At 36.6% G+C, this 15,941-nt stretch overlaps 1 protein-coding gene across 1 annotated transcript in view; it reads left to right on the plus strand.

The window, feature by feature from the left end:
• The first annotated feature begins 243 nt into the window (after positions 1 to 243).
• Positions 244 to 15,941, plus strand: part of LOC113081214 (glycine receptor subunit alpha-4-like) — a 34,301-nt gene continuing 18,603 nt past the window's right edge. The window contains exon 1 of the mRNA XM_026253295.1: positions 244 to 635. Coding sequence (XP_026109080.1) covers positions 568 to 635 — 68 coding nt within the window. The 5' untranslated portion in view covers positions 244 to 567. The remainder of the gene's footprint in view (positions 636 to 15,941) is intronic.

The raw sequence follows: 15,941 nt of genomic DNA on the forward strand, positions 1-15,941 counted from the left end.
CACACATATCTGTAAATTGAAGCAAAGCCTTAAAGTGGTTAGTCCTCCACATTGACTAAAACAAAGAGAAAAAATAAAATAACTAACATAAACAAAGCCAGAAAATAAAACCCTCCTTCCCCCTTTCTTATCTCTTAGATCCTCCTCTTTCTGCTCCGCTTCTCAGTGGGCTCACAGCACGTCATCTCCCTGCCTTCAAATGCGCTGCTGGCCCTTTAAATCCTCTCCATTATAATTCCTGGAGCGAGCAGCTGGCCATAAAAAAAGATCGAGAAAGAAAGGGAAAAGCACATAGTCCCTTCAAAACACAAACCCAGACATGCTTGCTCTCTCACCTATTCTCCCTGACATCTGAGGGTGGGGGGCCACTGTGGAGGATTTTCCAGCCAGCAGAAGTGAGCAGGGAGGAAGGCAAGAAGAAGTTTCTTCACAGACAGGCTTGGATCACTCTGCAAGACAATGCATTCCTGTCGAGTTTTACCTGCTCCTCTTTGGATTTGGTAATTCTGTAGACTGTAAGTTCTTTAAACGGTCTGAGAGAGAGAGAGAGAGAGACTGAGCACAAGAATGCTCCCTCAGGTCATAAGGATTTTATACATCTTGTCTTTTTTCTTTTTCCAAGGGGGCTTTATCAGGTAAGACATGCAGTGGTTTTTAAAAGCATGCATATTTGTTGTGTGGTTCTTTTCACAGTGATTAGTGTAAGATGTGTCATACTGATTTCTTTTCTTTCTCTTAAGAGTAATAGTTGGGGGAGATTTTGGGTCAAACATGCAAAAAAAAAAAAAAAAAAACTATCACTCTGACTGTAAACTAATTCTCTGTTGTATCTGGAAACGTAAGTTGAAGCTTATATAAGATGAGCAGGTTTTTGTTAGTTTATTTTTATAATTTCTAAATTTTTGACTGGTGAAAAGTAAAGCTGGACGCTGCTGAAATAAGCTCTTTGTAAAAAAAAAAAAAAAAAAACATTATACGCACACACACACACACATATTTTACCCATTATTTTATACTATTTATATAGTTTGATCCAATTTGTTCAGCAGAAAAAAACTATAGCCTGGAGTTCCTAAGAAACTACATAAACAATATCCAATAGCACAAAACTCATTAGCTCACAGTAAGGGTTTTGTCTCTATATTTTATTAATGCACAAGCAAAGCAAGATTTTGAAGATTTTGAATCTCTGTGATATTTAAATCATACCATGTTTTTTTTTTTTATCTACAATTTAAAGATACATACAGTAACTGTTAAAAATTTAAAATGCTTTACTTCCTCCCTCTCTGTCTGAATACAAAAAAGTGAAAAGTTTTGCAGCGAGTGCACTCCCTGTTTCATGCCCCATTGCATCCAGGTGTGAAAAGGCTGGAGTTCAATTAGCATAATCCCAAAGCCTGAGTCAGACGACGAGCATCCATATTGATAGGAACTCCATCAAGGATCAGAGTGAGGGATGAAGAGAAGATGGAGTGAAGTCATTCTAGATGAAATTACAGAAAAAAGTGCTGGGAGTCATGATGATGTAATGAAAGGTAGAACTAGTGACAGCAGTGCATGAGACAGACAGGGACGGGTGACTGGCAAATGAACATGTTGTAGAAGTTGTGGTATGTCACATGTTACATGTACACGAGAGCACAGAAAGGCTTCGGTGTCTCTGAAGGGCCTGTGGTGTGACTTGTGGACATCCCTTAGCAATAGCACTCACCAGCTCAGTGTGTCAACCTGCAGACACTGTGTGGGCGATTAAGAGCAGACAGAACATGGAGGTAGAGATGAGCGCTGCTTGGGCAGAGCTGTCCGACTTTGAGGTGAGGGGGCGAGAATTGCTGTGAAAGGAGCCGTGCAGAGACTTGGCTAGAAATCCAGCAGGTGGCTGATTAGCAGGTAGACAGGTCACGAGCGTGGAGCAACAGGGCCGGTCACATCAGCACGAACTTACAAAACATACTGGGAAGAAGAGTGACTCAGAACAGCCTCAGCATGTCTGTGCATTCTACAGGTCAGCCGTGTTGTGATCGAGTTAAGATGAATATGAGAATGTCGCTATACTGTATGTTTTCACAGACATCTTTCAGTTTCATAATGAAAGTTTTGAAAAGAGTATAAGCTCAGGGAAAACATCACCTCGAGAAAAGAGACAAAGAGCAGCTGGCGCTGTGTGAAATAAAGACATCTGTCAAGTCAGAAACAGTGGGATTTGTAAGGAAATAAAAGATGCTGAAATAAAACACAAAAAACAAAGGGGGTTTGTGCAGCTCTAACTTTGTCTCTAATTAATAACAAAGCAATACACAGTTTTCAGTGTCGGCCGATACACAGACTTCAAGCAAGAGTACACAATTTCCACCAATCAGGAGTGTGCACCATATCTGACCCCAAGTCACACCAGCACAATTCACAGCAGGAATAGTAATGCAGAGGTTAGGGGCCACTGAGCACAACACTTGTTATATATAGATTCACTGCACACATCTCTGGAATACTTGATTCTGACTGGCTGACTGAATCGGAAATATTTCTGAATAATGACCAAGGTCCACAGAAACACTGTACCTTGAGAGCTCCACAGTCTCTACATAATAATTATTTCCAAATCTAGTAAATTATACATGTACACACATATATAATATAATATATTATAATATAATATAATATAATAGATGGTATATTCACATATTTACATATTAATATATGCAAACATTTTACTTTTTTTACATTTAATATAAACTACCATATGGAGTAAGTAAGATTTTTTTTTCATGTTTTTGAAAGAAGCCTCTTACGCTCACCAATACTGCATTTATTTGATCAAAGATTAAGTGAAAAAAGAAGTTAAAAAGTTAATATTGTTAAATACTGTTACAATTTTGAATAACTGCTTTCTATTTTAATAAATGTTAAAATGTCTGTCTTAAAATGTACATTCTTTAAGTATCACTCGATCCTTCAGAAATCTTTATAATATGCCTGGTGCTCAAGAAACATTTATTATTATTGTCAGTGTTGCCAACAGTTGTGCGCCTTAATATCTTTTTGGAAACTGTGGTACATTTTTGCAGTATTCTCTCATGAATTGAAAGTTTCAAAAATGCATTTATTTAAAATAGAAATCTTTTGTAACAAAGTCAAATACATTAATTTTGTAAAATAACACAAATCAATATTTCATTTATTTGTAAACCATGCATTTCTAATTGGATAATATTGCAAGCAAATAAGGTAAAGTTTTGTGTGGTATGTATTAATAAACATTCTTTAATAAACAATTATATTGTGTAAAAAAAAAAAAAAAGATAACTAATGTTAGCTAGTTTTACCCATTTCTGGGTTATTTTAAAAATCTGCATATGGATTCAACAAGCAACTCTGATTGTTATTCACCCATTTTGCTCACAACAAACCAGTGCTTGCACCTCTCCCACAAATATTTGTCTGTCTACCTCAGCAGTTCTACTGTGAAAACAAAGAGAGCATACAACAGTATACTGAGCCGTAGATGGCGGGACATATTTAACCCAGGGTTTGCAACAAAACTGTGGGTATAAGCAGCACAAGTGGTTCAGCTATGTGAGCATGAACATACAGCCCAGAGGTGATAGACTGCTGTACAGCAGTCTGAATGATTGTTCCTGGCCAATTTCTCTTACCATTGTGGTGTGAGAATGGTGCATGCCCTTCGCTTTTTACAAAAAGGTATACGGCATGTGGTCACTCGAAAACTCTGAAAAGCTTTAAAAGGATGAGAGATCTTGTTGAAAGTTGAGCAGTGATGAAGAAACCAGTACATCTGTTAAACTATTCCCTTAGGTTTTTGGTACTTGACTCTTAACCTGGCAAAACTGATTTCGAGCCTGAGCACATAGCCAGTGGGCTGTGGTGAAATGAATTTCTTTCCACTGCCAGCTCCCATACAGCACTACAGCATGAACTGTAACTAATGCGGTTGGGTCACAGTACCTCATTTAAATAAAGGGCCTGTGGGATTCTGATCCTGCTCGTGGTCTGACAGGCTGAAGTCCTGTTGGAAAAGCCCTACTGGAGGTTGCAACAGTGAGCTATTACTTTCAGCGCAATTAAAAACACATAAAGGAGTCTTTATGTTGTTACTACTTCATAGACAGCAAATCAGGTTTGCGTCCAACAAATTAGTGTAAGGGGAGATGGAACAACTGATAGATCAATGTTTAAAGAAATCTATACTCTAAATCTATAAAACTATAGAAAACTGTTCCAAGATGCAATGACAGGCAACTCATTATACTGGAATCTCTCTTCTAAGACTGTCTCAACATTTGACTGATATGGACTGTTCTACATGGCAGCAAGTCTCTGCTCTGCTCAAATAGCATTGTATGGGACTGGTTTGATGTTAGCTTGTTGCTAAACTAGCAATACTCTCATAAGCAGCACACTCCAATATACGTAGTAAAATATGAGGATTTTTTTATTACACTAAACTATTGTAATAGCTTTTTTTAATTTTAAATGAATAAAATGGTGAATGGTCATAGGAACCTCTAGGGTCATAAGAAAATGTTGTTGTTAAAAAATAAGACGATTTTAATGGTAAATGCATCATTCTGGTGCTCTTTTAGAGAAAAAAAAACCTTCAAGCCGTTTTTCAGAAAAGAAAACTGAATAGAATTGAAAAAAGTATTTGTACTGTTTTGACCTGGACTTTAAATTTCTTCTACTTGTGGTATTGTCTCCATCCACATTACATCCACAATTTTATTTAATTTGCATTTGTTTAGCCACTGTGCATGCTGGTCACATTGTCACATCCACAGAACAAAGTTGTTTGGTTGAAGCGGAAGACCTCATAACAGCTGGGCAGTTTTTACTCATCTAATCCTGAGGGGAGATCTTTCAAAAATATAATAGGAATTAAACAGAGGTCTTGGCAGGAGGTGCTGTTTCTAATGAAAAAAATAATACAATTGCGTGGCCATTGGGAATAAATGAGCGCAATACCTGCAGATCAGGAAAATGAAGCATGCAAACAGCACATCCCCAGACTGTGCTACATGAGACAAGGTCATTTACTTTAGGGGTGGATAGTAAACACATGTAACAACACCCACCAGGACACATCAGTCTCTCGGTCTCTCTCTTTATCTTTTTCTCCACTTTCCTATTCACTAGCCCATGTCACGCATGGCTGGTGAAGCAGTTTTGGGAGGTGGTTGGGGGAGATGGAAGTTGAAGTGGGGATTACAACTGTGCTTGTCAGATAACACTATGTCAGAGAGAGAGGCGACACTTTTTTCGATACGAAATGAGAACACAACACAAGCACACTGGAGCTGTGTAATTCCTCTCAACGCTGAATAAATTATTACCCTCTGTAACCCTATTACCCCTTGACTCCGGCCCACTGTTGTAGGAACAATTGAATTCAACAGTACTAATCACAGTTTTTCAGTAAATGCCTGACCTAAGCTCTGACCTCCAGACGGGATGAGAAACTGGGCCGCACCCACCCAGTGTTTGGTTTATTGATATTTCTGGTGTCACGATAGTTACGAGAGCATAGATGATTTGCTCCGCCGGACAATTCTGGTTTATTGATCTATTTAGCTTATGGCCTTATCCATTAACCATGACTTTTTTCCTAATGCTGCAGTTTCTCAAGATCAAAACAGCAGTGGTGAAGGAGGATACAAATAGTATAAGGTCATAACACAGGCATCAGAAATAGGTTCAGGATCATTTGCATGACTGACTGACTGACTTTCTTGACAAGGTATATGTACAACAGGTCATGAGGATGAAGCCACTGAGATGGAGTCTCAGTTAAGTGTACAGTCTATATCATAAAATACTATTTCTATTTTTCTAACACAAATAGACATACGGTCATTTTAGTCTGTATGGCATCAGTCTAAGAAGCAATAAAACGCTCATTGTCCTAATATACTGTAGGTAGCTGTTTTTATTATGAAAACAATCACATTTTTCTATATACTTATGCTTCCAGAAAATAGACTCATTTTGTTTCCCTTGATTTAATAGTTTCATTAAGGGAGTGGGATGCCACCCATGCTATTATGTATGACGAACATAAATATAGCATGCTATAGGAGAGACCGGGGCTAGTTGTCTCACTTTCTGTAATATTCTTAAGAGGTTTATGAACTAAAATGGGTGCTTGAAATCATTATACAAATCCACTGCTAGACAATCAAGCATTTGTGTGAAATTCACTTTGACAATTTCTCTATGTGACAAGTCACTCTAGTCTCAGTTGTATAGAGTCCAGTTTAACCAGCTAAAAAACACATAAAAAAGCAAGAGATATTACACATAGCATATAACCTGCACGCACTCCCTTCTGAATGCCAGGGGTTAGAGCTGGAGCCAAAAGGTTGAATTAAACATGCATGACCATACCAACTTGCTCTTTATCTCTGCCTGCACAACCAGCTGCAAGTCCATGCATCATCTATTACCCAAGCGCTCCACTATCAGATCATCAGGTCTTCCCACATAGCTTCCCTGTTTTCCCTTTTAAGTCTGTCTTTATTTTCACCCTCACCTAGATGTCCAAGAAGAGGAATTCTGGCCACCAATCTTCCTGACCCAAGCCAGACTACATTAGACACTGTTTGCACTGACTAATGGCTCCAGTGCAGGATTCCTGGAAGTCAGAGAAAAATTTGCACATGTAAAATGGAACATTTCTGCCTGTGTGACTGTTGTGTTGTCAGTGTACCTTCTTGATTGGAGACTACATTCCCTGCTTGAACACAGCATGAAAGAACACAGAGCTATTAGCAGTTAAATCGGTGCAGAGCCATTCAAGTCATACTGCATGGTGACTTCATCTGAAAGACTGTTTCTCAAACACCACCACATTTAAACGTTTTAGTGCACTTCACACTAGAGCTTTTGGTGTGATCTGAGGCCTTTTGTTAAAGGTAAAGTAGTTTGGTTGAAGTGAAAGGTTTTTTTTTTTTTTTTTTTTATAAGAATCTCAAAATATGAGTTTTTAAATTGAGAATTGCAATAGTGACCAGTAGTGGAATTAAACTCAACTTTGGAAAAAGCAACAAGTGTGAAAACAGCTTTATAGCAGGCGATTAGCCACTGGCTGGTTTTACCCACTTTAATTGATTTCACAAGAAAATAACAAATTATGAGGAATGGAACAATCAAAGATATCTGAAAAAAATAAATAAAAAGAAATTGATATAAATGAACAAGAAGTGAAGGAATTTTACTCTCTATAGTGTTATTTTTATTTATTTATTTTGTAAGAAGCAATGCTGTTCTTCACTTAGTTGCTTAGACTTATAGATGAGTATCTGGGAGTGAGGCCAAACTTTACCCCCAAATTAAGTGCTTCTAGGATGCTTGTGTATGACATACCACCCACACTATGAGCTTAAGGGGAAGCAAGAGTACCTTTCTCTGTTCATAAAGATTAATCATAGCTTTTTCTGTATGAACCAGCTCCAAAATGTACAGTGCTTGTTTGCAGTGGGTCAACAGTGCCTGAAAAAAAACATTTGTCACTCTGCCAGTGTTAGCAAGGTGCATTGGAGAGTGCTCCAATTAAATTCATAGTTATTCAGGTGTTATTTCGAGGGTGCTTGAGCAGACTATCTAAAGCCTCATGTCTCTCACCCTATAAAGGTGAGATGAAAATCCTAATTCTGACCATTTGTCATCGTTTATCACACTACCTGCATTCAAAATTGCATACAGATATACTACTTGTGCTACTGTACATCTGTGCTACATCTACTTCTTTTGCAGCTTTCAGAAATCGAAGAATGTGCAAGCATAAGGATTGAATCGTTTCTGACACTATCAGGAACATGCTACTGTGGAAGTATCAACTGAATAAGAGGTCAGATCAAAATGATACTAAATAGAAAATGCTATTGTTTCCATTCATTCCTTCACAGAGTAAGGCTGGGCAATACTGATTGCACTAAGCGCAATATCACAGATATTGATTCTACTACTGGAAAATGTTAAATAGTTACCACCATTTACGAATATATTTTAAAGCCATTTAATAAGCCTATAAATAATCAGACTGTTTTATATAACAATTAAAGAACATGTATAAACAAATAAACCTTAAATAACAGGTGTATTTTTATTTAGAGTAAAATACCAGCAAATGATGTTTCACTGTATGTCATTACTGCTGGCAAGCACCATGCTCCATTTGAATGAGGGCTGCAAAGCAGAAGCACGCACTGACAGTGAGGGAAGGAACAGCTGGAGGCTCTAAAATGCAGTGAGTGACCTCTACACACACTTTTCTGCCCAAATCGGCACCAGACCCCTAGTACAGACTTCACAGACAGGTGGAGTGTTGTTGAAGCCATGTGAAGGTAGAATGAGTCAGGACCACCCAAGGGAGAGCTAGTAAAAACAGGAAGAAGAGCTGTGAACTACCCAGCACAACTGCAAGCACTCCACAGCCCCTGAGGGGTACAGACGGGAGGGCCTCATTATTTGAGCAAGCTACAGAGTGTAGCAGATAAATGTGTGAAACAACAAGAAGCAGACCTGGTGTACAGAGACTGGTTTAAGTCTGTGGAAATAATCCAGCACCTGATGAGAACTGACATGTCCATCCATATTCATACAGCATAGGCATTTAATGGACCACATTTATCATCCTCTGTTAGCATGCTGCAGGTCCTAATTAGACAATTACTGTACATATGTTCACATGTGAGATGGGTTTTTGGGTATATGCAGGAAACAGCATTGTCTTTCAAAGAGGATGGAAGCAGAGAGCGACTCTCCACTGCTACTCAGCTTCACTCATTAAACGCGTCAGTTTCCTGGCCTTCATTTCCCTGTCACTCCTGAATTCCAGCCCAATTTCTCTGAACTCTCATTTCATTAACCTGAATGGTCACACAGAGAAAAATCACGGGAGTGCTCCTCTGCCAGGAGGCTAATCTTTCTTCTCTGTGGTGACGTCTTTGCATTGGAGACAGTGGAGCAGTTTCCATTTAGGATTCAGAAAAATTAAGCACTTTCTGAGATTCTTAGTAAATGCATAGCACATACATGTTGTTTAAAAAAAAAATCCCCCCAGAATTTAGACTTATTTGAAAAGAAATCAATACTTTTCAGAACTAATGAATACAAATATTAAATACTGTTTAGCAAAAATGCATTAAATTGATCAAAAGTGACAATAAAGACTTTCACTGTTTTTACTGCATTTCAGATTAAATGTGGCTTTGTTGAGCATAAGAGACTTCTTTCAAAAGCATTTTTCTAAAAATAAAAATACATTTTTATCCAAAATTTTGAATAATAGTGTTTAATGTCTTACTTGATCTTGTTTAAGGTTGCAAAACAACTTAATAAATGATCAATGGCATTTGGCAGCTGGGCTGCTAACAAGGTTTTGGAACATAGCTAACAAACACTGGCGTTTTCAGAAGGGTCTGATTTTTTAAAACTAGAACATCAGTTTCAGTGAAAATGTGTAATGAACACTCTGGAAAAGGAAAGGTCTAAAATACTGAATGGCAGATTGATGATCCTGAAATGTCATCCATGGTCCCTGGTGAGAAAGATGGCCCTGTGGGACCCTCTTGGAAGGGTGAATCTGATTTTCTGAATCAGAAGGCTCAGAAGGCTGAGAAGACAATATATACCTAGAACTTTTCTTTTACATTTTACTTTTTTAATGGTGCTGTATCTAAATGGCAATGTATTCATATCTTTGTTTGTTTGTATGTCTACCAATTAAGTTGGAAAAGCATGTGGGCTCATTTGTGAGATGAAGTACCAATTAGCCATGTTACTGTTTGATTATAATTAATGTAAATAACAACCTTGGTGAATAAACAATCAGATGAGTGGTTTTCACAGAAATTACTTGCACAGCAAAGCCTATTCTATTAATTGATACTATGGGGCTTTATGTAACCAAGCAACACTGATGACTTTTTTTCACTACATACAGTACTTTACCGCCAATTATGTATATTTGTTTTTTTAAGACTGAAGATGAATTGTGCATTCAATTTCACATTCAAATATCTATTCGAATCATCCCATTATTTCCTTTCAGTGATCAACAAGAGAAAATTAAAGGCTGCAACAGACAGATTTATTACATTGGAAAAAAAACTTGGGAAAGCTACAACTAAACCACAGTTTAAACAAATCGTGATTCTGGTGAGAAAGGTGGCTATAGGGACAAAGTGGAAGATCAGATTAAAAAAAAAAAAAAAATGAGCCCATCAAGGCAATAAGTGCATTTCTCAAGGTTTTCATCAACAGAGAATAAATTTAGCATTGAAAGATCTAATCGAATGAGTCTTCTGAGATGTCAGAGACAGCCTCCCCCAAGGTTAAAGACTGCATTATGAATTAAAATGTGTAATCTGTGTGCTGTGAGGAGTTTCAGCTGAGCTTGACTTTTAATAAAGTTATGAACTGAGTTTTATACTTGCAATAAGCCTGTGAAATAATAATTTCCACTCAGTTGCTTTTGCACACATCATAGATCTAGTTTAGAACAATGACATTTCTACAGACACTAATAATGAAGCAGGGAGGAGGGAATAGAGAGACTGAAATTGAGTGTTTTTGAAATTACAGAAATAAAGCACTTAAAAACATGAAGATCCAAATGTGTACAAAACGCTTGAGTTCAAGTGTTTAAGGAAATTATCAGAAGTCTATTTTGATGGCAGCTTGTATGACCTGTTATACTCATATCTCATATTATGCTAATAGCTTTAAAAATATGGACATCCATCCATGAGTGTCTAATGACTATCATTCCCCCTGCTTTTGGTGGCAACTTTGAAAATTAATATGCTTTCTGATGACTGGCTCCCTAATGAAAAGCAATTAGCAGCATGTTTGCAAGTCATGTGTGAAGTATATGCTGGGACTGTGATCATGAGTAGGAAATTAAATCCCATAATGGATAGTATGGTTTGGCAGGTGAACCAGCATAGCAATGCAAAACATAGCAGATTCAATACTTCCCGATGAAGTTTCCAATTAAAACCAGCAACTTAAACCTAACATCTTTTCAGTGGTTTACAGCTTTGTTAAAGTCCCCGTTTCCATGACAAACTGGTTTAAAAAATACATTACTCACCCTTATATTATTGCTATCCTTTTTACAATTCTGGGACCATAATGAGTGAGATGGAGAAAGGATGATTTTCATAATGTCCTATTGGCTCTAATGGACAGCCCTTTCGGACTGACCCATAATGTATCCATGATTTTATTAATTAAATTTGAAACTGCAGGTCTGCTTTTGTCTGTGGGCTTAAAGCTACAAACTAGACTTAGTTTACAGGCTGTTGGAGATCTGCAGGCATATGAGATAACAAAGCTGGTCAGTGAATCTTTAAATGAATATCAGTGGACTTTCAATGTGTTCATATATAATGCGTGTTAATGGGATAGTTCACTCAAAAATCTGCACATTAAATTACAAGCCTTATTGAAATAACTTGACAGGAGTCTGTAATAAGCAGAAATCTGTCATATCATAATATCAAAAGAACCGTTATATAATTTGTGTTGTTTAATCAAATAAATGGATCACATTGGAATAATGACAAAGTCAATGTTTTCTGCTCAAAAACAGTTTATGGCTTTTTTTTTTTTCATTAGAAACATAAAACTGTCACATATTTTTAGAAGGCAAAAGCATTTTAAATGTAATTTTGAAGCAATAGCATGATTAATTTCAGAATGGTGATAAAACAAGAGAAAATATCAGAGCTAGTGTTGAGCAAGGAATGAGTGTTAAATATTCTTGTCATTCCTCAGACAGGGGCTCAGGGATCAGACTGCGGTATCGGGCCCTGAAAGGTCAGGCTCATTAAAAGTCCCTTACTAGCATCTCATTGATCCAAGAAAAAGCCCAAGCTTTCATTAAACAAGCCTCTTGTACCCCTGTAAAGCGTCCTGTGGCACCATTACCAGCAACCCCAATGGCCTTATGAGCAGACCGACAGATGCCTTTCCCTGTCAGACGAGAGGCAAACACATTATGTTCAGTTTATTGCTGTTTTTTCCTCATTCATTTTCAGCTTTTTTTCCAGACCATTTATTTGATTAAAAAATGTTTCTGTCTTGATGTTTCTAGGTTCTAATGTCATCTCTACCACAGCAGATCTGTGTTTATAAGCTGCAGTCCTGGGAATCCCCTAAGCAACTTCCTCACATTTGTATCCCACACCTCAGGAACACTCCACTCATGATTTGAAGAGTAGCTCTCATGCTTCTGCACAGTTGACAGTTGCACATGACTTGATTGCTCCGCTGATAACAGTTCTGTCTTATGGGTATGGATGCGGAATGGTATAAGGCAGTTACTATAAATTAATGATGACTGAAGAAGAGGTCAGCCATGTCTCGAGGCGTACAGTAATCAAATAAAATGTTGTGGTCATCACCCAGTTGAAGTCAACAGCCCAGAATGAAACAAGCTTAGATCGGTCTCATTTAACATCCCCCCAGTTATTTCCCATACTCCTCTGAAAAGTTCAGAGAGGTGAATTTTATTCTCATCTTAAACTGTACCACCTTCAAAACTTTTCTGCATTGTCGTTGAAAAATGAAGCATGCTTTGATACATTATGCTGATGTATTCACCGTCTGAAACGGTTTCTGATGACTAAGAACTCATGGGGGGAGAAAACCAGTCATGAATCTTTCCACAAAATAAAAAGACAAAATATTGTAAAACAGACAGTAGCTACAGTATGTAAGATTCAACACACACGCACTGTGCATCTCTAGAATCAAATTCAGCAAAACCTTCATACAATTACAGTTTCACAGGGCAGCAAGTCAATCATAGAAGTTCATTAATTTCTTTTTTAATTCAACACTGTTGACAGACTGCTTTTGTGAGAAATGTCAGGCAACATGTAACTGGCTAACTTAATAATTTTCAATGCATGTGAATAATTATTTTCCTGACCTTAGTGAACTTTTCTGTTGACTGTCTGATTTATTACACCACTCACATCAACTCATCCACTTTCTGTTTTATCAGTCTGAGCTAGCATATTCGGTTAAATGTTCATTCAATACAAGAAATAATTGCCAACCTGGGAAATTGTGTTACATGAGATCTGAGTTTTATGTCAATATTTCATGGAGACTAAAGGCATAACTGTCATAGGAATTTGTCTTTCAGTGTTCTTCCCTACATGTAGCCCTGAATGTTTTTTTCCAAGCTGTCAGAGGAAATCATATTTCAGACAAATCATTACAGAGCATGCAAAGACAACTATAATTATAATTTTTAATTTTAAAATATATATAAAACACTTATGCAAATTTATTTTATAAAAAAGTTCAAATTATAATTAGAAAGTGTGGGGAAAGTGGTGCCACTTTTTACTTCCATCAAAAAAAAAAATTCCTCCTAATTATATTTCAGGAAGTCTGCTATCAACCAAAAATTAGAAGAATAACATGACTAACAAAATAGCCACACACATTGTGTCATGCCAAAGGGTAAGCGGGATGCTTGCAAATATAAATAAATATAAATATAAATATATGTCTATGCAAAAATAAATGTAAAAAAAAAATATATATATATATATATATTAAAAAAAATTATCATGCACTATCCCATTCTAAAGTTTTATCTTGATGCACATGATAAAGTCATAACCCATAAAGGAAAACGTTTAAAATTGATGGTTTACCCTGCAGTACCTGGAAGAAATTAACCATTTGGAGAAAATGCTTTAATAATTCATAGCTATTTTTTTTTTTTTTTTTATTGTCAAATAATGTTCATGGTTTTATATACTGCCAATTTACCACCTCTGTAATTTTGTGTAATATATATATATATATATATATATATATATATATATATATAGGGTGAATACTGGTAAAGTGGGACACTTTCTGATCATTTATATTCTGCATACTTTTTTATTATGATCCAAATGTCTTAGCTGCTCATATGATACTATTCTAAATAGCTTAGGAGCTCTACTGTACTATAGACAATACAAAAGAAAGGAACATTAAACACAGGATGGATGACTCATCCTCAAACACACAATGACCCCAAACCACATTTTTCAAGGCACTACTGTCAAAATGGGACACCTTTATTGGAAAACTGGGACACTTAAAACACATTCAGTTGTTATTCAAGTGTAGGCCTTATAAATTAAATACACAATAACAATATAAGCAACAACAATAATATAAACATCACTTTTTTTAAGAAGGGGTGCAGCAAATTCAACCCACCCCCTTCCTCGCCTGCCCACAAAATTTTATATTGGGTTAAATTTATTTCATACAAATAAAAAAATAAAATAAAAAACCTTCATTAACATCTCTTCTTGTAGGAATTAACTGATTGCACACAATCTTAATTTAATTTCTCTATGGTAGGTTAATCTACACGTCAATACAGCCAGTGCAAGTGAACGCCTCCCCGTCTTCAGTGAGGCCATTCTCCTCGCCACACGTCTCAGTAACTCTATTCCTCCATAAGAATGACTTGAATGACTGTCCCAGTTTGCCAGTAATACCCTGTCCCAATTTAACAATATGCTATTGGCAAACTGGGACAGTGTCAAAATCGCATAAAAACCCCCCAAGATATAACAAAATATGTAACAATTACAAATGATCCATGAGTTGTTTAATTTTTATAACCTTAACATTATTTACCCCAGAATGCTATGTCATTTTACTTACCATCACAGTTCACTGCAAGGTTGTTAAATATGATGTGCCATATCCCGGAAATGATGTCATAGCCACAGAATCTTTTTTTATTTTTTATCACATACTTGCTACTGATGAGCTCAGTTTTGTTTTTTAGTAAAAAAAACATATGCATGTAAAGATATTAATTATTAAGCTTAACTGTCCCACTTTACCCATTGTCCCACTTTACCAGTATCCACCCTATATATATATATATATATATATATATATATATATATATATATATATATATATATATATATATATATATATATATATATAGTATATATATGTATATATGTGTGTGTGTGTGTGTGGGCATGTTTTTGTGACATATCAGGACACAACTCTGTATAATGACATGGGTATGACACAGGTATTACAAGGAGAGGGTGACTTATGAGGACATAACCCATGTCCCCATTTTTCAAAACGCTTATAAATCATACAGAATGAGTTTTTTTGAGAAAGTAAAAATGCACAAAGTTTCCTGTGAGGGTTAGGGTTAGGGGTAGGGTTAGTGAATGGCGATAGAATATACAGTTTGTACAGTATAAAAACCATTACGCCTCTGGGATGTCCCCACTTTTCACAAAAACAAACGTGTGTGTGTGTGTGTGTGTATATGTATATATAAATTTTATCTCTATAAATAAGGTATGTTTATTGGCCATAACTGCTTCTTTTCGCCCATGGATGGATCTGGACTGTACCACTTTACATAATTAAAACCTTTCATTTTACTATTGCAAATGGAGAGCATATACTATAATACCACTCACAATTGTGCTTGAGGTCTGTTGTCCTGCAAAGTTTAGCTCCAACTTGCCTCAACACACCTACCGGGATGTTTATAGTATGCCTAGTAAGAGCTTGATTAGCTGGTCCAGGTGTGTCTAATTGGGGTTGGATCTCAACTCTGCAGGACACCGGCCCTCCAGGACTGAGTTTGGGCACACATGATAGACAGTCTTAAAGGTGTCATCGGATGCCCATTTTCCACAAATGTATATGATTCTTTAGGGTCTTAATAAAAAGTCTGTAACATAATTTGGTTAAATTTCTCAATGTAAGTGTATAAAAAAAATTTTTTTATAGGGTTTTTCAGGGTGAGTTTAAGGTAAAATGGCAGTCCAGTCTGTGCTGAAACGCTACTGTCAATCAAACTATAGGAGGGGCCTGTCTGTGTGACTTCACAAAGAAAGGCATCTAAG

This window comes from Carassius auratus, unplaced genomic scaffold (assembly GCF_003368295.1).
Source record: "Carassius auratus strain Wakin unplaced genomic scaffold, ASM336829v1 scaf_tig00033419, whole genome shotgun sequence".
NCBI lineage: Eukaryota > Metazoa > Chordata > Actinopteri > Cypriniformes > Cyprinidae > Carassius > Carassius auratus.